The sequence below is a fragment of the Echinococcus granulosus genome, assembly GCF_000524195.1.
Source record: "Echinococcus granulosus chromosome Unknown EG_S00013, whole genome shotgun sequence".
Classification (NCBI taxonomy): Eukaryota; Metazoa; Platyhelminthes; class Cestoda; order Cyclophyllidea; family Taeniidae; genus Echinococcus; species Echinococcus granulosus.
In genome coordinates this window covers 836,210-860,709 of record NW_020170393.1, presented here as the reverse complement: position 1 = coordinate 860,709, position 24,500 = coordinate 836,210, and the positions used below count along the sequence as shown (strand labels likewise).

The following is a 24,500-nucleotide window of genomic DNA, read 5'->3' as shown; positions in this document are numbered from 1 at the left end:
TATATCTTTAGAAACTTGCGATGGATTGCTTTGTAAATTCACCAAAATAAGAGTTTTTGAAGGGGTTAGATAAATAGCAAAATTAATTTCATTGTTTAAGCGATGGGGGCAGAATTTTTCAAGTAGAAACTCTGTAAGTAATCCACACTCTTGTGGTGAAAATGAATGTTTGAAGTGTAGAATATGCCCTTGCATTTGAAGAAAGGTAGACTCTTCCCTTCAGTAGTCCAGTATTATCAAGTACTTCTGTGACAGTAAGGAAACTCCACGGCTATATTTTCCTCCATACGCTCCTTTTGCTTTTACTTGGAGAGCCATCCAGCCATACTGAGAGTAACAGGCATGGAGTGCAGTCATTTCCCCTTGACCTATTTTGGCTTATAATCAACTCCACAATTGCCGCCGTCCTTCAATGCAAGTACTTCTGACTCAATAAACGATCTGCAACTCTAAATTTTTGAGCTTTTCCGAACATATGAAATATGCCACAGACTTAAAATATTCTGAATTGGCAGTTTCCAGTTACTGCATTACAGATGCGAAAGTTAAGTGCAGCATGGAAGTATTAATTCAGTCCTGATGGCAGGCAATGGCTAGACACCAAATCACCATCTTTAGTAAAGTCTTAAGACCCTTCCTTCTTACCTGCATAGCAAAAAAAGGCAGAACTTTGTTGTCCTGCATGTCTCGCAGCGGCATTTCCAACATACGTGACACAGACAGAGGACTCTGCAGCTGTAGCGTCGCCTTATCAGTTCAGATTACGTGTTTGGTAGGTCGACGAGTAGCAGGTCTTCATGTTTCAACCACCCACAGGTTCCCTGAGGACACACGTACGCACGCGCGCACATGCATGCACACACGTATCGCCCACAGCTAATCACCTCAGCCTACCGCCTCCTCCCCCTTCCCGCAAAATCATGACTCTTTCCTCCGACCCATCCTTCTCTTCTAAACACGTCACGCCACATGGTACCGTACCGACCCGCAATTCTCAATTGACACTGATTATAATCCGATCAGGGTCTACGTAGACTGACTTTAGGGGTTGAGGCAGTTGTGGGCGACGTGGTTGGGGGAGGACAAGGGTAGCGTTGCGCCATTGGGGGTGGAGACCTCTTGAAAAATAAACATCGTGGGAAGACTGTGTGTGTATGTGTGCACGGTGAGGTCGGGATCGGTTACATGGAATGGACTTGAATTTCATAGTCCACTAACCTGAAATTATTTAAGGCGGTCTTACTACCACCGTGACTCTTTATCCCCTAGGCCAATATTTTACGGCTTTAAATGGCTTTTGTTGTACTCATAATTAACCTCTGCCCCTTCCACAGAGGAGATCTACTTGTTCCTGGGTTATTTACCGATGGTAACTATGCCTAATCTTCCGCCAAATGGTCTCTATCATTCCATCACGAAATGATGCCTGCATGGAGGGTGAATTGTGACTCAAATTTCCCCCTAAAGGATCACACGCTTTTGTCCTATTGAGAAACAAAGCAAGAGTCCAAACTAACCAAACTCACAGCATTTAAACTTAAGACAATGCGTATTGGATTAAAGTCAATGCGGTAATCAGCAGCTTATGACAAAATTTTACAGCCATGGCGGAACTGGCCCTCATTACCAAACCAAATCAACGACTAAAAGATAATGGTTAGTATACAGCTCACAATCCAATATTTTCATTCCTCTTCATTCCCTCCAAATCATGACCAGGAGGATGCACCGTGCGTTCTAATGCGCTTGAACATTCCTTGAATCAAGGGCAGTTTCCCTCCTGATTAATCACATGTTTCAATCAAGTTCCTTAAGTACGTAAAAGTAACCTTTTTTACGTTTCCCAAAGTCGAGTCAACTAAAGTAGTCATGGTCAGTCACCTAAAGTGGTTTTACAAGAATCAAAATTGGTAGAGGTGAGGACCAATAGAAGCAACGAAACACCACGACGGTGGTAGTGGTAGTAATTGCCCAAAGTTTTGGTGTTTCGCCTCGTACGGGTTTTATTATGACGCAATGAATTCTTCAGTAACTAGCAGGCTTTTTGAAAAAAGCAAAGGGAAATGATATATGTTCTTTTGGGTTGAAACTTGTCCACCTGCTGTTCCCTAGACTGGGTAACATAGTTGTTGTGTGATATCATTAAATTTGTGGTTGGGATGGAAGCATGAGACCCAACATAGATGCTCTTTTTGAAGTACCTGCATGAAGGTCAGAGGTGACCTCTGTAAATTATAAGCAGAAAGGTTGCAGGTTTTAAAGCACTCCGATGGCCACCTCAGGCACATCGCTTTAAAGGTGCCAGGCCACTTTTCTATTCCCCTTCAAAGGAACTACAGAAACTCCACTGTTGAAAAGCCAACCTTCCGTCACCGTTCATTGTCCAACTGAGGCAGGGGTATTGTTAGGTGAGAATGCAGTAGTGTAATTCGCGAAAGGAGCCCTCCAAGTGGGGTCTGTGTCTGTTCGCAGAAATGTGCGCCATTCTGCATCTTCCGCTATAACTGTGCTTAGGTGGCTGGCTACACAGGCAAGCAAAATAATCACAGCATCTCCTTAAACTGGACTGTGGGATGAGAGTTTGCTAAAGATTCTGTGGAGAAATCAACGCCCATCTTTTGCTGCATTTGCATGTAGGGAAAGGACAGTTACAAACCCTTCAACCCACTTACCTTACTTGAAGAAATAATGTGAATGATGTATTGTTAGTCCAGGACTTTAGCTTGGATGTATAGGTACTCAGCTATAGGAGTTTGGTGAAAAAGAATGATTCGCTGCCAGATTCTGTAACTATGCATTAGATATGGTGGTGGCACCGTTGGTGGAAGTTGTAATTTAACCAAGGTGCGCACAAATTGTGGAAAAGAAGGGGACCTCCTTCACCCATACCCACACCAACGAACTCATTCCTCCTCTGTTTGTGTCCAAAGTCCAAACACAGGAGCAACTTATGGCCCGTCTCCGAGCCTCCTGCCAAACCTTCCCCCTCCCCCCTTGCTAACCCAGAACCTTTTACTTTGCATTGGAGGCTGTGTTTACTGAAGACATGCAAATGAACTGACTGCGTTAAAATTGAAGTGTACATGTGACCAACCCACCTGAGTCACTCCTTCAAGACCACTTTGTAAACGAGATAATGTCATATCGGCCCTGACTTTTTTCCCTTTTTGAGACCGAAGCTATGGCTTCTGAATGCTGCATTTCATGGTTCAGTACACAATAATGCAAAATATGAACAAATTCTAGTGTGGGCTAGCTACGGAAATTGTGCAGACTGAAGCAAGAAAAGTATAGGAATGAAGTATAAGAATATTTTTTATTTTCAAAAAACTACATTTTTCATGGTGACTTTCCAAAAGTGCAATTGCATAAGCGTTAAGCCGAGGATAATTTTGCATTTCCTCAAGGAACTCATTTAGAACCAAAACGTTAACTGACCATCAGTCTTTTCTGACACAATTTTACCCACCTAAACTACCAGAGCCTGGTCTGTAGCTATAGCATTCATGAAACGCCGATATGATTGCAAAAGCTAGGAAATGGGGAATTTGGGTAAGTGATTTTGCATCCCTACCGAGTGAAATTGATTAAGAAGACTGCCTAGTTCACAATCCTTTCTCACGGTAATCATCCAGCAGATGTCAAGAAAGAACAAATGGCCACTTGATCGAGTGACACTAAATGTGGATGTGACGCGGAAGACAAGGGAGGAGCTGACAGGACCTCCAAGGGACGGTGCGTTCGTGCACAGCTTCTTTGTGGAAGGCGCACAGTGGGACACGCAGACTGGTCTGCTGGTAAAGGCAAAGCCCAAGGAGTTGGTTGCTACTCTACCCATGGTCTTCGTCAAGGCCCTTCCCGTTGACAAGCAGAACACACGAGGCACCTACGCCTGTCCCGTATATAAGACGAAGAGCCATGGTCCCATGTTTTCAACTTAAAAACAAAGGCTAAACCGGCTAAGATGGTGCTTCCAGGCGTGACAATCTTTCTAAAAGGTCAACCTTTTGCGCAGCCCTCCCATACCTCACCCACTTGACCCCTACTTGACTTTCACTGATATTTTCTATTAAACCTACTTAAATGTTATAAGTATGGCATCACCTTTTTGTCTTACAGGAGTGATGAAGATGGTTGTGCAGTTCTTGATACGTCCACCAAATCATGGCGCCATACATGAGCGTGGTTGTGAGTATCTGATACACACGCAAAGGAACCAAAAGGTCACAAACTCAGGTGCCTATCTGATGAGTTGTAACTAACTAGAGGGGAACATTTTATCCGCATTCGTAGACATCGTCAATTTAGGTAGGATTCTTAATCACCTTCGCGTTCTCATGTCTTGTAAAAAAAGGAAAGTAGAAACGTTTAAAGGCGGAAAGCGTCGATTCCCATGGTCACTAACTTTTTTTGAAACACTTTACTAAAATCGACGCCCTCTGATCTTAACTTCCAACCACTGTGTTAGACGAGACTTTTCTGCTCTACCGACAGTTATCACAAAATTGCGGTAGTTGCAAACGTTGATGCGAATATGTAATCTGTATATCACCACAGCAGCACTTTGCACCTATGACGTTGCAATGCTGTCCACTGATGTTAGCAATCCGGCTACACCAGTAGGCTATAGGCTTGTAGAAGCCCGAGCAAAGGATGAACAGGTGGACAACTAAAGAAAGTATCTTACTAATATATGGTATTATTCTGTGCTTGCAGTTATATCCTAGGGATAATTAAATGATAGGTTATCATGCTTGTCGAGAAAGCTCTGCCAAAATTCGTCAGTCATCGTGACTGTGAAAATTTGGGCATTCATGCCTCTGTGCACGTCGCGCTGAGGGTAAGTTGCTCCTGCTCAAAATTAAGTTGCAATTTTGTCTTGTTGACTATTTAATCCTCATTGCTTTCTGTACTAAGTTTTTTCGGGGTCACGGGTGGGCAGGATGTGCATTATGTGTTTGCCTAAGGCAGGTGAATGCGACCTCACTGACACGGCGCCCCCACCGAGACGAAAACAAGGCGGAAGTCATGCGGACGTGACAATCTGATAGTTCACTATGATTCGCCATCTGGGTTTGTCAATCTTAGTCAGGTGTGAGGCAGGCATGTCTCTGTCCCTCTGTGTCTGTGTGTGTATTCTAGTGAGTGGGGATATTTTCAGACTACCACACTTCGGGACTCACCTCTACCCTAACCTCATCGCCATTGATTCTGCCCCTCCTAATAGGATGTGATCCTCAATCGGGTTTGTGGTTTCCGTCTCCTGACAAGAGTTTTCAAGCGCACCCACCCGATGGCTCTTGTCCTGTATCACTGGCAAGTTGGCAGCACAACCACTCTACAGTCAGTTTGAGACAGGAGTGTGCGGTCAAGAAGGCATTCAGCTCAGCTCTCCTTTAACCAAACACGGAGACGGTGATGCGTATTTGGGTACAGGTGGAATTGCGGTCTGCAGCGCTGAGGGGTTGCCAGTGTGTCTGTGTTGGAGCCGAGGTTATCATCATGCCTCTTCCAATGTGAACCGGATGGGCAAAAAAGAAGGTTATGTTTGTGGAGCCTTGTTACCAAGCTGGCGAGGTGTTTGTTTAAGGTGGGCAAGCGAACATGCTGTGGTGGGCATTGCAGAAGCGTGCCGGCTAATGTCTGGCGCCGCGACCTCCGTTGACACTGACGCCTTGATGCATCGATTGACCGATGCTTAGTTAACCTTCCTTCAGGCGCTAGCCAAACCCGAAATGTGCAGTCTTGCCTTTTGGCTGATAATGTTGGCAAGCGTTGTCTTTACAATCCACCGCTGCTAATAACTTATTGACAGGAGGTACCAGTTCAACCATGTGTGATTGATGGATGCCTTGTTCTTTGTAATTCACTCACGGGTGGAGTGTTTTGTAATCGTTATGACAGCAGCTTGTGGAACAGGGAGCAGGGTGATAGGGGGTTCTAAGGTGTGTCATTTACTCCACTCACTTTTAGCATATCTCAAGGGGAATGCAGAATCACAAATGGTTAAAACAGGTGTGTGTGTGTGTGTGCCTTCGTGTACCTGCATGTATGCAGTTATCCTTGTAAGTACATGAATACCTTTGTTGAAGTGACACCTGTGGCCTAAATTTGACTACATCCTAGCCCCCTCCTCCCCTCCGCGCTGGCTCCAACCCATGTGCCCAGGGAAGAAAGTGATCTCAACTGCCCAGAGCCAGTCCACACGAGGATTCGGTGCTGCCATGTAACTCGAATTTGCCTACCATGCCACCGGAAATCCATAACAAGTTTTATACGGTGCTAGTGCAATCTAGCATTTCAATTTTGGCAAAGTCCCGACACTTACAGCAAATTCTGTCCCTTTCTGAAAGCACCTTCGACTCCTTAAACGGCTGCCTTAGCTTCTCTGTTTATCTCTGAGTGCGGTACTAGTGACTCCCTTAGTGACACACGCCAAATTGTCAACGAAGAGGAGGTACAATGGCGGAGTAACTACAATTACAGTATTGCATAGCCCCTCTCCCCTTATGAACGTCTTCTCCGGCCTCTGCCCTGGTCATCCCCCCGTGTCGGCCATCACAACGTACTCAGTCCTGTAAGGAAGGCACCCACAAATCGACCGCTTCAGTCATCGAATTTCCATGCAACTGGGGCAACGCTTGACTGCAACGTCATTTCTTCAGCTCGGAAATTCCACTGGATCTGGAGTTTCATCCAGTGGGGAAGTATGTTGAAGGACGGAGGAATGTGGTGGTCATCGCGAATGTCTACAGGTAGTCGTAGGATCATTGGCCTAAATGTAATGTTACTTATTAAGAAAAGGGGTTGAAAACAGTTCCTTGCAAATAAGTTTTTTGCGTCTTTCTCTTCTTGTTACTTTGTTTTTACTTCAGTACTCCACAGTCATACCTATCTGTGGTCCGTCCAGCTAAAAGAGGAGAGAAGGGGAACACATCGCGTGTTCACTGCTTTGACATCTTTGCACAGGTACCGCAGACAGCTCCCTGACCAACTAATCTAGATGATTCTTGATTGGTGTTGCTCCAGTTGTCAGTAGCATTTCTACAGATCATGAGGCAGGGATGATTGCTAGAGGTCTATCTAAGCGGCCTTCCAAGTGCCAGCATTTAATGACTTTCAAGCATAAAATCTAGGAGACTGGATGAGAGTCTTGGATATCCATTCCTGGATCTTCCCCAAGTGCGGGGGAATATCACTTGAGGAATTCTCAAAATTTAGGACTTGGTAGTCGTTACCGGTGTTTGGATGTATTTCACAAGAGGTAGGAAGAGGGATATAGGGCTTTGTGAGGTGCTTGACGCTCTCATTAGGCTCTTGAATTAAATCTTCTTTAAATTATTCCTCAAGACATGCCTCCTAATCATTTTGGGATTGTATTCTTAGCATTTTTATCGCACCTTGGTCATGATTCTGGGGCCAAATAATTGTTCATTAACTAGAAGCTTTGGCCACTTCTGCTGCCTGTGAACCCAGTGGATAAAATCAAATTTTTTTAGATACACCTTGGTACTAAAGAGATGCATTCTTTTGCCAGAAAGGTGATATTTTGGACAGAAGTTCATTTCTATTCTTGATTAGAAGAATAATCTGATTACATGACCCCAAAATCTATGTGTTCGGTGACTACGATGCTGGTAACAGCCTCACAGACCTGCAATAGCTCTATTCTCATCAGTTTGACTTTTGCACTCGATTATAAATAAACTGACATCAAAGTAAATAGGGAATTACATTGACTTTGTTTTTGGACAGCGTTGACATGGAATTACGTTTGGCGATAAATCTCGATGTTTAAAGGCACCTTGTACGATACAGCATGCAACACTGCAGGCTTCAGTGGCACTGCGGAGACTAAGGAAAGAAGTTGGACGACAAAAAAGGAGTCGCTGACTCCTAATGAAGCGAGGTAAAGAAGGGCTGAGGATGACGTTAATTGGTAGGCCGAAGTTACCTCCAACCAATGATTTGAGAGATGGCGATTCATTGCCTGACCCCCTCCACAGGCAAGATTTCAAGTGGACTTGATCCGCAGCAAACAAAAGGCTGCATTAAAAAAGGGTAAACAGAGCAGAATCCAATTTTTTTAACAAAGGCAAAGGTCTGGTTCACGTGCGCCCGTTTCGTACGTGCCAAAATGCCGTTTTGTCGGCATGGGAGATGTCATTATGCAGTAACCTTGTCATGCAGGACCACTGATCATGCCACAGATTATAAAGGATGTCTGTGATTTCACCAGTTGAAATACAATGCCCAGCTTCCGATTACGCAATCGCCATGACCTGTGGAGTCGGCTAAAAACCCCATCCATCCATCAGCTGAACCCGCTGGAGAGAAACTCTTGTCTCCTCCTCCAGCGGGCTAGTGGGGGTAACTGGTGGCGAATTCTTTGCAGTGCTCTCAACGCCCTTGCCCCACGATCATCCTTGCCACCAAACAGCGCACTCAACACAAACGGAAGCACGTTTTGCTTTAAAGACCACTTCCAGCTTTTTATTAGGTTCAGTCGATTGATTATTAATTAATTAATTACAATGATATCGATTTATAAGTGAAGAAATCGAAGGCGGTGGGGGAGTGAATTTGCGCACAGCCTCACAGACCATGGAATCGGACTGGGACGAGGTCGAGTCGCGTGCTTCTACAATTACACCGAAGGAGGCTGCTTCGGTGGCCCAAGCAAACAAGCCCTGCAGCACCGACCTTGAGAGAATGAAGAGAGCGCTCGTGGGCTACACTGAGGCTCTGCGACAGGAAGCCTGTCACATTGCAAGTGCATGCGAGGCCCCCTTCGGATCAGTCGATGTGGAACGCCAGATGGAGCGTTTCGCAAAGCGCCTGGACAAACTAGATGGGCAAGTGGAGACCCATTTGTGCAGAATTAAACACCACTCGACGGCCAATACTGGCTCAGCAGTAATGCACAAATAATTTACCTAATAAACATGTCTTTCTAGTTGGAAATGATTTGTCACTGACAGTGCTCAGACGCGCGTCTCAGATTTGTTTATTTCTGATGACTCGTGAGGAGGAAGATCATCGAAATGATGGATGAAAGAGCTGTGCAACGCTTTTAATTCCATCTACACATCTAGGTGATGAAGGCGGTAATGACTAAAAAAGTAAGTTTGAGAGGGAAGGAATAGGAGGAGATAGTCGCCCAGAACGGAGACAGGAGGTGCCGTGTTTTGGGAAAACGTGTCAGTGATTGGTTGGCTGTCCCACCTTTTACAAAATTGACTGCCCTAGTCGGGTTGTAACAATTTGCCATTTCGCTGACTATCGCGGCACCTGCAACTACTGTTGCATAGCTTTAGGTGCGGGTATTGGTGGCGATACATGCTCCCCGCCACAACCTTCCGAAGGAATTAGAGGGGGGGGCGGTAGAAGGAGGGGATTCAGGTGCCGCTGCTATCTCCCAGTTTCATCGCCATCCATTCCACGCGCCTGCCGTGATACTGTAGACCTGATTTTGCATGTCATGCATTTGCCATATATCGTAACTACCGCAAATTAGCGGCCAGAGATGTAAAGAGATGGTAAGGGGAGTTCTAACGGGTGTGATCGCATAGGTGTGTTGATACATGTTTGCGAGATCTCGATCTTCTTTTTTTTTTTAAAATCTGTATCCTTGACTTGATAAAGATAGTGAAATAGTTCGAAAAGCTGCATAGGCATGGCCAAATGTACCACTGATGCATGATAATGACAGGACAGTCATATTTTGTAAAAATCCCTTCATCCGCTTGCAGACTGGATGCTAAGATGTCGATTATTACCCCTAAAGCAAATCTTTGTATTTTTAACAGTGTATGGACACTGACTCGGCAGCTTTTGAGCGGAAAATGTCCCGCATTCGGCAGAGATTTCGGTCTCTGCTATAAGTCAGCCACAATAGTAAACCTTTCTGCTAGATTATCTTATATTTCCCTTTACACACACATAAACCTGTGTTAGAAAAAGTATTACCAAAAGTCTTGACATAGTGGTTTTCTGAGAAGAGCTAAGGACTTCCTACTGAACACACCACGATTGTGACATCGACAATATATGTGGCATGTCAAGAGAAAAGAATGTCTACTACGATTTTGTAATCTTTGCCACTGGTACGAGTACATGTATGTCCGACGAGTCTGGACAATGGTTATTATTTCAGCCGGTCCTCAAGTTCGTTGGGGAAGTATGCATTCTCTCACACGCACACCAGCGATCCCAGTAGCCAATCACTACGATCGTTCACCTCTCCCCATTTCCCACAACACCATTCCCCCCTTCACTCTGTGTCCCCCCAATTGACACCGATTATAATCCGATCAGGTGCTTAACTGATGGGGTTGGTGGTGTGGGCGCAGAGGTGGTGAATAAGGGGTAGGGGCGGAGTGCCAGTGGCGTTTCGCTGGGCGGGCTGCGGCCCATCGGTGTTGGTGGTGGTGCAGGGGTGGGAACTTCCGGAAAAACAAACATTGCAGAAAGCCTGACCGCGAGTGGGCTGGTGTGGGTGTATATGCGGTGCAGGCGGGATCGATTACATTCCACGGTTTAGAACTTGAAACAATTAACATGGCTACCTCGGGAGGTGGACACGGGGACGGTGAATTATTGTCCGTACTTTTAACCTTATTAAGTAAACCAGATAACAGTGCTTAAAAATTCCTTGAATTTAACTAGAGGATTGAGCAGGGTGGTTAACCTGGCTCATCACTATACGATAAATGAAGAATCAGCCCTCTTGCTCATCGAGTATTGTATTTTAAGCCCAATCATTACCTAATTTGCACCAACCACGATTATACAAGGGTTGGGGCAGTTTAAATGGCAGTGTTAATTATGCTTGTTATGGCTCTAACAACCTAATTATACCGATTTAGTACCTCTAAATCACGAGATTGAACTTGTACCGCCAATCAAATGGGCTTAATCATTCTCCAAATCAAAGACACTTTTCCTCCTGACCCATCATCTACATCAATCAAGCCTACGAAGTGCACAAAAGAGTCATTTTAAGTCTGTTAACTACGCTTCAATATAAGGAGGTGCAGGTGATTCCTCATTACTTCATTTAAGGGAAAAGAGATCTTGCAGGACTTCAAATTAGTCGACTAGAGGACTAACAAATTTGAAGAATCACTACGACAATGATGGTAGAGCCACTTGTGTAAAATCCAGATGTTTGAATATAAGGCAACCCATTTTTGGTACCTCGCAGTTTAGTGAAAAGAAGAAAAGTTGTATTACGCATGTCATTGAAGCGGTATTTGAGTTGACACATGTCCACCAACTGTTTTCTGAAATGCAAATCAAAGTTTTGAGGTTCTATGTTTTAGTCAGTGGTTGGAATAGCGGCGTAGGATCCTACACAAGATCGGTCCCTGAGGTGACGCGTTTCGTGAGTTATCGAGTAAAATTATTACGAAGGCGCCACGATGCCAAAGTTCTTCGATGTCAACCTTGAACACATTATTTAAAAAGTGAACCCCCTTCTGGTCGAAAAGTGTCTGACCGATTACCTGTCCCACAACAACGGCTCCGCAACAGCTTCACTGTTGATAGTCGACTGCCTGGCGCCACTCATGTCCCACTGAGGTAGAAAGACTGTTCGGTGAGAACGCAGTTGCACAACAGCAAAAGGGCCCTACAGAATGCGGTTGGTAGGTGTCTGTGCGCCATTCTGCTTCTCCCTTCATCACTGTGCTTGTGTGGCTAGGCAAGCAAAACAATCGCAGCATCTCTTAAAACTGGGTTGTGGGATGACAGCATGCTAGCAGCTCTGCGTGGAAATCAAAGCATATCATTTGCTGTACTTGTATGGAGGGGAAACGGCAACAGAAATGAAAATTAGAGGCCTCGATTAAAAGAATCTCATTGTCCCTTCTACGGCATTACCCACTCCACACACATACCTTGAGATATAGGGGACTTTCTATCGGACCTCGTCAGCAGTGAAATCGCTAAGTGTTGCTGGTACAGAAATCACTAGGATTTAAATTTAGCAAACTACCTTGCAATTTCTGCACATTTTATGTGCAAAATGAGGGAAAGTTGTGCACGTAAGCAGGCAGGCAAGCAAGCAAGCCCCACTGCGTTGTTTGGGTCCAAAGTCCAGACAGAAGCAAGATACGCATTGCCCTATCCTCCCCTCTTGTTAGCTAGAGAGCTGCTGCTTACAATTTGGCAATGTGTTTACCTACGCCATGTGTGTGCTCAGATTCGGTGACAAGTCCCCTTTCAACGGCTATTTTCAGAAGCATATAAAGTCATTTCAACAGTAATTGTGGCTATGTTTTTTTGGTTATGCTACAAGGATCTTATCTGCCGAGACTGCTTGAACAAGCCATGATTTGCGCAGATCCGCCAAAAAGCATTAACTCATGAACATCTAAAACAGTTCTGCGTAAACAATTCATTACCTTTGTGAGAGACAAACAAAAACTAGCATAAAAGAATGAAGGGGAAAATAATTCTTAAATGGAACGATTCTGAATGGAATAATAAGAATAATATTCTCGCAGGATATTGGATTCTCCAAACGAGGTAAAAGGAGTCTTCCATTTAGAGACTGATGCCTTCCATGATACCTCTTTCGAAACGCCTTTGAATTATTTTAATTATTCCACCAGCTCACTTTCATGATATCCAAAATCAGGATTATGTAATAAGTTTGTACATACTTGGTTAATTTCGCATATTGTTTGAACTGTTGATGAATGGTGTCTCAGGCGTTTTCCGAATGACTTTCCATCCCCAAGTGAACGCGCCAATAAAAGAACGCCCCATGCATGCCCCTGCGCTTTGATTAGCCAATCGTAAGCACGCAAGGCCCAAACTGCGTACCAATCAGTCGGCTCACGACTGCTATTGGTTGACGCACGGGTGGCCGAGTTAGAACAACATCGGAGGTGCCGTGCATTCGATCTTTCCAGCACCTCATACCACACACACAAACACACTAGGTTATGTTTTTGTTATTTCAGTAAACACACTTACATACACACACATCCACGGGCAGAATCAATGCATGCCCTGCAAAAGAGCAGTCGACACCCCCACAGTCAGCAGGTTTACTACAACACAAATACAAGGAATGATGTCAGTGAAAACACTCAAACACAGGTTGCTAATAATGGCGAACACAAGCATCAGGATATTGCTGCTCTTAGTGAGTATCTTCCTCCCAACTCTTGGCCAATCGGTCCTCCTTTGGAGACCAACCCTCTCAACGGAGGACAAGAGACTACGGTTCCACCCTTTCAGACAGAGATGCCCTCTTTCTCAGCCAATCTCGGCCCAATTTCATCGGTTGCTGCGGCTGCTTCTGCAGCTGCGGCCGCGGGGGCGGCAGCCGCTTCAATGCCGGACTCGGAGGAGATTGATTATACATTTCCCTCCACCTCACAGATCCATACCACGAGTGAGCAATCTATGAAACCGCCGTACTCATACATTGCTCTAATCAGCATGGCCATTGATGCACAACCTGACAAGATGGTAACGCTCAGCGGAATCTATCGTTTTATCGCGGAGAGGTCAGTTATGAGATGCAAAGTTAGCTGACTTTTTTTCTTGTTTTATGCAAGAGTTTTCGTGTTGATATGTTATCATTCGTTAGCGTAAGAGCCCTATCTAACGGCTTTTCAAAACCATTGATCAGTATCACACCTTGATACATGAGTAAAAATTATATTTTTGGCCTCTTCGATGTGATCAACATACACTCTTTTCTTGTTTCTTAATGTTAAGGCTCTTACCATTCACACTTTGTTGAGGATTAACTTTTAATAACATTGATTGGCCTATTGTCCTTTTGTAATAAAAAGGCTATAAATGTGACATCCGTCCTAGTAATGTGACGCTCCCAGAGTCTAAAAAGGTGGATGTAAAACGTCTCCTTCATATTTACCCGTAGTTCAGCAAACATCATGCAACTGACAATTTTCCATATTTCCTTCAAGTATTGCCTAGGCTATTCCTTTCAGTTCCATCACTTATATTTTAATATTGCATTAACTAAATCCTCGCTTAGGATTGGATTTAAATTAGCGGATCTCTGTTCTGCACAAATTCTTCTCATTCTCTTACTAGATGAGAGATGAAACCGTATTGGCTTATGCAAATAAAGAATGCCTCAGAAGGTTCCTTCTACGTTTACCCAATAATCCCGCAGCGTAGACCATCACCTCTCTCACCTGTAAAGTTATGAGGATGTTGCTTGTACCCATAAACTAATCTCCGTTACTTTCAGATTTCCATATTATCGTGAAAACAAGCAGGGCTGGCAAAACTCCATTCGTCACAATCTCAGCCTAAACGATTGCTTCGTGAAGGTTCCACGCGACGATAAGCGGCCTGGCAAGGGTGCCTTCTGGACCCTCCATCCGGCGGCACATGGAATGTTTGAGAACGGCTCCTATTTGCGTCGAAAGAGACGATTTAAGACGAGTCACAAGGAGTCGCCTTTTGCATCACCCGGTTCCATCAGTGCTGAAAGCGGTCGAAAACGATGTGCTGTAAAGACCGCTAAAAAGCAGATTGATATCTCCTCACCAGTCACAGTGGTTGCCGACCCTAATCAGGTTGCATCCAATCAGGAAGGCCAGAATGTGGAAGACGCACATTATTACCCGCTGGCTTCCCTACAACGTTTTGGGGGATTCCCATTTCATCAACCTACTTACCCTCTTTATCAGAGCACCGAGGTGGAACCTAAGGATGCGGAGCAGAATGAAAACTCGGTAACCTACGACTGGAGCCCAGGTAGAGAAAGGGCTGTGGAGCGCGAGTATGCTGCCCAAGCGGTAAGTTTCGGTAAACGATTTGCACCACGATATGTTACTTATTTAAAATAAGTAGTTTTGCTCACCATCGCAGATCTTGCAATCAGACGAACAGGTAAAGCTTCAGGCATACACACCGCAGGTACTGCCCACCTTCCCACAGATGACTAACAGCAGTGATATTAAATTCTGGACATCACGACAAATTGCTGCTAGTGCCCAATGCCTCGATTGGTCCACCACCTGTCCCCACCCCCCAAGTGGAATGTATGCCTTTCAATCCCCCTCCCACTATTCACAACCCAGCGCCTGGGTCGGTGACACCGGCCTTATTGATCGCACCTACCTAATGATGTCAAGCCACTTTAGAAATAGTGCTATGCAAATGCAGCAGCATCGCCATCAACAGCATCCCTACCACCAGCAACAGCTAAGCCAGCAGCCACTGCCCGGGTGGTTCAACATCGGTCATGGAGCAGCGGTGACAGCACCCTACAACACCACCTCGCATGACTCGTCAACAAGCCTTACTAGCACCTCACCCGACTCGAACCTGATCACCACGCAAGGGGCCACGATCGTGGCAGCAGAACTACCGCCGCTGCCGTTGAGCGCTTCAGACTACGCACCGACGCGCACCTACACTTACAGCGGTAGCAGCGGTGGCGGTGGCGAAGGTGAGGTGGCAAGATTCACAAGTGAGGATGATGTCAGTGGATACGCCCTGCCTCTGAAACCAGAACCATGAAGTGTGAAGTCCTTTCTTCTAATTATGGTGAAGATTTTTTGCACGTATTTATTATACAAGTAAATTTTGTATGCGACAGTAATAAAGTTCATGATTTGCATTGGCTTGCAGTTTTTTAGTACTCATAATAGCATCGTTGTAGATATTATTGCTTTCGGGCAATGAAACACCCAACCACTGGAGTTATGGCCATTTGAAAACCTGAGTTAAATAAGATTCTTTAACCTCTACCCAATTGTGCATCAAGATAGGCGTATTTTAAGGGTTGGACAATTGGCGGTACACAGTGCGACCACGACGATACAATGGCCCATTAATTGAACACGAAGAGGGACATTTGTTCATTATCACGTCACCCAATAGATTTAGACAACTCCTGACAGTAACTCCAAGCACGCTCTCCGCTGTTACCATCTTAACCTGCGAGTGACTCCTGGACATGATTATTAAGAAAAGAGTCTGGAAGTGGCTTTATTATGGCCTACAAAAGTGCTGGAGGACCAGAAGTGTGAGTGACTTCGTCAGAGCTGTGTGAGAGGCGAATCACACACAGAGGAGGGTAAGGTCGTAAGGTCAAGATTCTTAGCGGAAGTGATGGGACAGTGGGCGATGATGCAGTTTCTCGTTAATGGAGGCACAGAAACAGCTGATATTGACAAAGGCACCAGCGGTGGGAAACTCATGCTCAGAAGATGGCCATGACACGTCGACCTTGGTACCTCTCAGCCCTGCATGCCCGTGAATATTCTGTCAGTGGGTGGAACGCACTCACCTGTGTGAAATTGCGCGCTGGGTCTCAAGGTAGATAGGCTGCCCTGGGGTGGTACAACCGCAATGACTCTTTGTAGACACTGATTGAACGCAGGGACAAGCACATCACTGTAGCATAGAATTATGTTGCCACTTCCTGAAATTAGTTACTTGCATTACTTTGAGAAGCCCGCAAGTCCCGGTTGCATTTGAAATAGGGTTGTACGCAACACTAATTTTAAACCATGACGGTTTCGTAACATTTCCGGTCACCATTTCGACCGTATTGCAAAAATGAATGACAAGAAGTTGACGAAGGAGCACCGATTCTGTCAGGCTAACCAATGGATGCACTCTTTTCAACCTGGATAATCCATGGTCTCGAACAATGACTGTCCCCACGCATTTTTGAAGTACCTTCAGAGAATATACAGCGGAGAATTAAGAACTTTCACGCTTTTATTGTCCATTTTCAAGCAGCAAATTTATCTCCTCTTGCTGCAGAAGTTGGTATAACTGCTTGCCTGGAGTTGACGCGTAGTTTTATACTTCAGGGCTTGGTCCAGACTCTTTGAAATCTCGGAATTGGACTGCTAACTGCTCAAAAATCTTATGACCCAACTACTTTTGAACTTGTAATTTTTTCACTGAAGTCCATCCATGCGACAGGTAATGCGAAGGGGGCGAGTGCCGTATGATTGATTAAAGGGCAAATATATCACAAAACCATCATGGTACTAGAATGGAGGCTGGAACTATCTAGAACATAAATTTGTCTTTACTATTCGCAACTCTGCTATCGAAACCTCCGATCTGTCTCCAAGGCATCGGAAGTGAGCTTCATTATGGGCGTGCAGAGGCCACTAGTGCCATGGTCAGGGTGAGTAGATCCATGCCATAGTCACAAAGGTTGGTCCGTAAGGGGGTGAAAGAGGCCGGATAGTTAAGTACCATTACTCTGAGCCATAATTATTAGCGATCAATTTCTCATTTCTAATATTTCACCGTTGCTAACACCAACCCATCCAGGTACGTGATCTCCCGAGTGTTGGATTATTGGATTTGGAACAGTTCCGTGGGCTACTAGTAGAAATGGCAACGTAAAAACGCTCAGGAAGCAACTAATAGCTCTTGAGTAGGAAGTCGAAGAATAGGGGAATGTGCAAACACCGGAGAGAACCATCAGACTTTTCTGAATTCGCAACAGGGGACTCCAATACAAAAGGGTAGTACGCTACTGTATAGATCTTGAAGGCTATGAGGACGGCTTCAAGATTGTACAACTAAGAAGGAAGCAGACTCCTTAAGAATTAATAACTCACAGTTAAACAAACATCAGTTAACTACAAAGTCCTTTTCTCGACTCAAGCGCGATTTTAGCTTCTGTTTCGGCCCTAACAGGTTATTGTGCGATTTGCAGCTAACTGGGAGGCAAGACCGAAGACGAATGTATGAATCTAAAGCATAGGGAGGCTGTTACCTAGTAGTGGTAGTATATGCTGGGGGTCTGGCAGAGGTTGCAGGGAGAACTGCATTGGAAAGTAATCAAGCGATTGTGAAAAAGCCAAACGATATTCCACAACAAGCATACTCCATTTGCCAATCCCTTTTCGTAGAAACACTAGCCAAAAAGCAACATTCATGGCCCAAAACGAAGAAACCACTAGCCCAATCCTGTTCTTGGAGCATGAAATAGCAAACTTCACAGAAAATATTATCGTACCTTAGATAAAATTGTCCCATTTTCCCTCCGATAATAGATAAAACACCGATAAAAATGTACATGTATAGGAGAGGGAATGAGACAGCCTACTCCTTGATCTCGCAGGTCAACTCAGGTACAAAGTTGAGCGTCAGCACGTAGGGTCGACTGGCCGTAAAGACAGGAGCCAGGAGCTTTTGGAAGAAGACCGGGGAGTGGCCATCCTTCTTCTTCTCCGTAATTGAGGGGAACCAATCCGACTCGATCTGACGGCTTGCGAAAAAAGCCACCGAGTTCTCTGACGGGCTGGTGCGCACCACCTCACTGAGGCACGAAGGGTCAAGGGTAAATTAAAAGAGCACGTCATCATCATAACCATCATTTGGGTGAATTAGAACTTACGTTAGTAGATCCTCCAACTTTTGGCATTGCTCTAAAGTGAAGATCCCAGAAATGGTGAGGATTGTTGCGCCCCGCAGACAAATCGCCTCGCCCGGCGCAAAAGCCGACACACGACGCGAAGACAGGGGGGACAAGTAACTGTCACTGAAGTGGGAGAAAAAAAACAGTAACTTGACATAAGCAGAAATGCGCAAAATGAATCAAGTTCGACTCACTTTGCAGGATAGACACCGGCGGCCATCTGTTGAAGAGTGGAGTGCGCGATGCGAGCAGACTCATGATCAACTGAGGAGCCCGATGGATGATCGACGGAGGAGTTTGCTTCGATAAATCGTGGGACTTCAGCTCCGGCCTCTAGGTTACACACTTCTACTGTGGGGATGGCCTGAAGGCAAAATAATGCGTTAAAAGTTACCTCGTCGTCAATCATCATATTCATTGGATCCTGTGCTCAAAGCTACCAAATCTCTCGGGTGGCAAACCACTTGCCGCAAGGAAAAAGAATCAAAGCAACTCAAAAAGGCCACACATACTCCTCTTCACTATCGGCTTCCCAAAAATAAAGATGCTGAAACGGTGCCGAAAATTCAAGCGCATATGTTTGTTACTTTCAGAATTTACCACAATGTAGTGGAAACCGAATGGCGAGTCATCCTTTCTACTGGAGGGAGGACTTACAATGCGGAAGTCGGGAGCCAGAAAACGGGCCAAGGAGTAGGGGTGCGGTGCCTCCGGCAACCCGCCGTTCTCAACTCGCGTCCAGTCAATATTTTTGTTCACCGCCCAGCGCACTACACAAGGACCGGGCGGGCGTCGAGAGGTGACCTCCTCACTGTTGAAGAAGTTGCGCAGTCGCATATGCGCATTGTCATTGCGCTTGAAGGTTGGCCAACCCAGGTGAATGTTGAAGTCTGCGCGAGAGAGGAGAGAGGGTAACCAAGGCTCCACGCCCAAACCCAACCCGCCCCCACCCCAAAGTTTGTCTTGTAGTTCGACCTTGGGTAGGCCACTATCATCGACGCGTCCTCGCGGAGTAGGAGGACACAACGAGAAGGCCTGCACCCTGCAAAGATAGGCCTGGAGCAAGTCCAGCACACCGGTTATTCCACCGGAGCGTTATTTTCCTTACTCATTAGTTTAAGGCGTACCGCGGCTTCCCTCGGTTCAACACCGCCCGGTGGCAGGCCACTTGCGAACCTTTGCTTCAACGCACAGGCAAAGACAACAACCGAGGAAATTAGGTTCAAAATAAAATACAAAGCTAATAAAAAAAGCTCTACGTAAAAATAGCGTGCAGCAGGCTCTATCTCCCATTCTTGTAGAAATAAAGACACTTTCATGCACGGTTATATATATTACTTATAAAGCAACAAGTAGACACGCTCAGAGGGGATGGCAACAAGCGGAGTTAGAAACTTACGGTACATCTTTCGGTTGTTGCACATGAACTTGACACCTGCCAGTCCAAAAGCGGAGTAGACAGAAGCTGACATATTGATGGTCAGCATGTCTGGAAATATGGGAAACTGGCCATGGTAAATTTCTCATTGAAGAACGCTGACTTTATATGCGGAAAGGCGAATGAACAAATGCAGAATAGGTATAGTATAGTTAGCAGAGAGGTTCTTGTGAGAATGGTGGAAATAAGACCCTACTTAAAAAATGCTTACTTTTCCTAACAAAGACCTCCAGATCATTGTGATGAGCCAAAGGAATGATATCCACGATACCTAGAGCACAAATTAACAACACCATCAAATAAACAATGCATAAGGGGCAACCAGGAGCCAAAGTAGCCAGTTTTGTTATTACCATGATCACATAATACAAACAGGTGACGAGCAAATAATGGGTGGATTAGACCGAAACAAGTACGTAGGCCATAATCTGATACAAAAAAATCAACTAACAGTGACGTAGGGCAGTAAACGCAAGACAGTCCACAAAAGTAGCAACAAGTGGAAATACAATTCATAAATGATTCCACCAAAGATTCAAACACAAAGTACACCTCTATGACAAAAGCCAGCGATAAAATCGTCATCCACCAGACAGGAAAGAGGCAGCGAGGGTACTAGATAGTTCTGCAGTTGAAGTTCCGTGATTCCGTCACATAACTTCGCTTCTTCAAGTTGTGGGCTAAGGACAATAAAAATCTAGAAAAATGTGCTTGTGGAAATGTAGAAAAAGGGCACCTTTGATGCAAAGTCCATTGCTATTGCTGTTCAGTCTGACCTGGTGCGATGAGAAGAAATAGGGATTAAAGCGCAACAGCAGACGTATAGAAGATAAGGAGAAATAAGATTGTGTCTATATCTAGGAAAAACCAAAGGTGACTTTGGGAACACGACAGAAGGCAGAGTACAAAGATGGCGCCCGGGAATGATTGGTTGACGTTTGATTTCAAAAATCCAGATGCTATAAGCAATACCGTTAAGAAAAAATATCAAAAAAAGAGACGGCAAAGCATAAACTGCAAAACCAATAACAATTTTTCGTAGTTTGCAAATTGTTAAATTATTTTTAGTCGTCGAAGAGCACTTGTTAGTTGGGAATAATTTATTGCTAATAACTTGTGGGTCAAGATAGTTGAGGCTGCCTTGCATCGACTCTAACTCTTTTAATGTAAGGCAAAAAACAATATATCGCATGTCTATTCTCATCACAAAATGTCTGATAAGAGTGTGCGCTGCTAATGCCCTTTTTAGTTACAGCTGGATAACCTATCTTTTTGTTACTAAGGTAAATAACGTCTTTTTTAAGTTTCTATCTGCATGCTTTTAAAGTTTTGTAACCAACTTCTGGCAATTATTGGGGCCTTTCTTGCATCTCATTCTGCTAGAGGAACTCTTTTTTTGGATTCTTTGCTAAAAGAAAGAAGTAAGACCTCGCCTATACTTTTATTTCCCACTGATTTTTTTTTACGTGCGGTCTTTGATAATGATGCTCTTCCAGCCACTCATCGTCCTCCCTTTTACCTATAGTCGATTTTAAAACCATTTGTCCTTGAACCACGAAATTAAAGGACATCGGTTTGTTAATCTTCTCTGGTAATGAAATGTGTACTTCGTCATTGAGGTCTTGAATAAATTCGCTTAATAAGTAGATTTTGGCAGAGTAATGGTTGACTTTCGAGTCAAATACTCATGGGGTGTTTTTTCCCTGAGCATTAAATTTCATATCTCCACTAGAGCTTTCTCTCAAATTATGTGAACGTATTTAATTAGGTAGCCTAACGTTTATCTTTTTTGATGCATTTATACTTTACACACATTGTAAACGTCATCACCAAAATTATAAAGGTGTGCGTCTCGTATTGCTCAAAATATACGTATATGCTATGTGCGTTGGACAATTATTTTGAGTTGTGTCATTATTACAAAAATTTTACTTTATCTCTTTTGCTTGCGAATGCCCATATTTTTGCTGATATAGTGGTTGCGCAACTGTACAATTGACTGTCCAAAACAGCTTCATATATCGGAGGATTTCCCGTACTCCTTTCATAAAGAGAATCTTGAATCACACTACCACCAAAAATACTCCGTTTTATGACTCTGACATCATACTTGTCTGCGATCCGGTCAATTTTAGATGTGCGAGCCTGAATGACTGAGGTTTGATGGAGTCCCTACTAGATCCCGGTATATGTCGCATACCGAAACCGCTGAAAAAGTCTCTTTTCGCCAACGGCTCCCTGCCTCACATTCCTCCAGAGGTTCAAAGTGAATGCCTTTCACACATTCTCACACTGGTTGAGAGGACTCTCTTCACGTGGGCCGATTGGTCTGTTAGCTTGCCGCCTTCTCAACTTACTCCCAGTCTCAACAACCGAAACGAGGCCCCCGATGTTGGTGATCTGTTCGTGCACCAAGACTTTGAAGAGTATCAAGTTCTTGCGAAGGACGAGCAACATAAAAGTCGTCGTCTAAATCCCGGGCAGTTGCTGCAACTGCGCAATTACGGTAGATTCGATGTGGAGAGTCGGGACTTTCCTGGCCATCAACACAGTTGGCATATCTGCAGTGGCCTGCAGAAGGGCAGAGTTCGAGTTCTAGCCACTCTTAGAAGCGTACGTTCGTTCTCCTCTATTTACCATACCCTATTAGGATTTGCGCAAGGCACTAGAATACCTGGTAATTGGAACAAAAAATCGTTTTACGGGCGAATTCTTCAGCGCAAAAGTGGCCATATTTGCATCTACGGATTTTCTTCAAATGCTTCTGGGTGAGTGTCACTTATTTTGACAAAAAACGACCGTAACATTGAGAAAGTGGGTCAGACAAAGTGCATTCGTGATTAATTTAGATAAAATGCGTAAAAACGTTTGTGGACGCATAGACGAGGACCCTTTAAATAAGCATTCGGTGCACTACTCCGTAGTGCACATCTACTATGTGTATATCCAACACCTAAAAGAGGGATAAGTGTCTTTCACTTAATTAACGGGTTAAATATATGAAGGACACAGCCCAAATAATAAGTTGCTGATGTTTGAGGTAGTTTCAGAAATTATTTGAGCAAAAATAAAGCTGGTTTCTTTTCACCCTAGTTTGTGTGACTTTTGGTTTTTTATTTCTTCCAAAAAAACCAAGTAGACATTTGGGTCAACTCCATGTTGAGTATCGTGTCACGCTTGTGTTAACAGTGTGATCTAAGGACATTTTTAATCCCGATATTCCGTTATTTATCGGCCATCATTCGCAAATAGCAATAAAACTGTTTTAAGCTTATTTAGTGAGCCGTGCCTTTGGAAATGGGATGCTTAGAAGTCGGAATTAAGGAATCATTTTTTCAAGTGGAATGCCAGGAAATGTGGAATTCACTTGGTGAACTAAAGTAAATGCACTTGTGTGCAGTTGAACGTCTGCGTAATTAGAAAAGTGCTGTGTTTTGAAACCATGGCATTGTTTTTTTAGCAGACCGGAAACTATCAAGTAATTAGGACTTTGCACATGATTGGATGAGTTCGTGTCAAAAAATAGCGACATAAACCCGTTGAGATAGGAAGCGCTTTATTAAATGCTCCTTTAGTGACATGTAGTTTACTCAAAATCAGCTACTGTGAATGGTACCAGCACCTACAAAAGCACCAATTGTGCTGGGGATTAGTAGTGGTGTTAAACCTTATACAACCATAGTAAAAATATTTTCCTTTTATTCGGTTGATTTCACTCTATTGGGAAATAAAGTCACGAATGGTTACGTTCTCCTTATTTGCCTACAAACACCATGAAGAGTTTCTTTAGATTCCCAAATATCGCCATAGAACCTAGAAATAAGGTGCTTTTAATATAACATCTCAAAAGTTTTCTACCCGATGATTGTGAACCATCTCATCCCGTTTTTGTAAAACCACATTCATTTGCCAAGTTTGCTTGTCCTGGCCACCATTCAAAATTGCATTAGCATCGAGGTTAGACTACATTTAGGAAGCAATTTACTGCATTGCATCCTAGCCGTCGGATTTTTTGTTCTGCACTTCCCCTTGCTTTATTTCTACGTTTATCGGATCTCGGAACTGCTCCCGATCGCTTGATATTGGTAAACTTCAAGAAAAAATGGATTTTTCCCACTACTTTTGACTCCTGCAATTTCCTCATTTCCTTAAAAGAGCACTTTTCCAATCCTGAAATAATAGTTTAATTAATGGGCGCTACGAAGAAATGTACACTTTGAAGCATTCTGATAAAGGTAGTTTTAAAATGCAAAATTCCCATCGTCCCAAGAGATGCACAGTTTGTTGAATTTCAAATGGCGCAGGCATACAGCTGAGGGTAATTGAAAGGGCCTAATTGGATCGCCTGCATTCACCCATTTCAATAGCTCTAAAGGAACTGGGGCAATTCACATCTAGGCGATGCCAACAGGACAGGTTGAAACAAGTTAACTACTGGGGTCTCGAGGGCAAGTCAACCACTACGACTACATAGAGGTTTTGACAGTAGGTCAAGACCCTGCCCCATTTACTCTTTTATTTCCAAGCCTAACCAGGCTGTGACATAAATTTTTACACCTACTTATCAAAAAAAGGGCACAAGACACATGGCGCACGTTTTCGACATCGGGCGTAGGAAGTAATTTGTGGTTGCGGATATGCTTAACTTTGGTCATGAAAGTGCTTAAT

The 24,500-nt window shown here is 44.2% G+C and overlaps 4 protein-coding genes across 4 annotated transcripts; 3 read left to right on the top strand and 1 right to left on the bottom strand. All coding sequences in view use genetic code 11, as the record gives it.

Annotated features, from left to right (window-relative positions):
* Window positions 1-3,638: 3,638 nt before the first annotated feature.
* EGR_02808 (Dynein beta chain, ciliary) lies at window positions 3,639-8,931 on the top strand (the record flags this gene model as incomplete). The annotated part of the gene is made up of 3 exons (XM_024492057.1): window positions 3,639-3,928; window positions 6,666-6,755; window positions 8,553-8,931. The coding sequence occupies 3 exons, from the start codon at window positions 3,639-3,641 to the stop codon at window positions 8,929-8,931; spliced, it is 759 nt and encodes a 252-aa protein (XP_024353551.1).
* A 3,511-nt stretch (window positions 8,932-12,442) lies between these two features.
* On the top strand, window positions 12,443-15,519 carry EGR_02807 (Forkhead box protein C2; the record flags this gene model as incomplete). Its single annotated transcript, XM_024492056.1, has 4 exons — window positions 12,443-12,531; window positions 12,972-13,523; window positions 14,240-14,792; window positions 14,866-15,519. 4 exons carry the CDS (start codon window positions 12,443-12,445, stop codon window positions 15,517-15,519), a joined length of 1,848 nt encoding a protein of 615 aa, XP_024353550.1.
* A 2,559-nt stretch (window positions 15,520-18,078) lies between these two features.
* On the bottom strand, window positions 18,079-20,979 carry EGR_02806 (hypothetical protein; the record flags this gene model as incomplete). Its single annotated transcript, XM_024492055.1, has 8 exons — window positions 18,079-18,295; window positions 18,374-18,517; window positions 18,589-18,758; window positions 19,052-19,284; window positions 19,794-19,883; window positions 20,044-20,103; window positions 20,385-20,529; window positions 20,947-20,979. The coding sequence occupies 8 exons, from the start codon at window positions 20,977-20,979 to the stop codon at window positions 18,079-18,081; spliced, it is 1,092 nt and encodes a 363-aa protein (XP_024353549.1).
* Window positions 20,980-21,995: 1,016 nt separating this feature from the next.
* EGR_02805 (hypothetical protein) lies at window positions 21,996-22,800 on the top strand (the record flags this gene model as incomplete). Its single annotated transcript, XM_024492054.1, has 3 exons — window positions 21,996-22,445; window positions 22,483-22,600; window positions 22,682-22,800. 3 exons carry the CDS (start codon window positions 21,996-21,998, stop codon window positions 22,798-22,800), a joined length of 687 nt encoding a protein of 228 aa, XP_024353548.1.
* Between the last annotated feature and the right edge of the window lie 1,700 nt (window positions 22,801-24,500).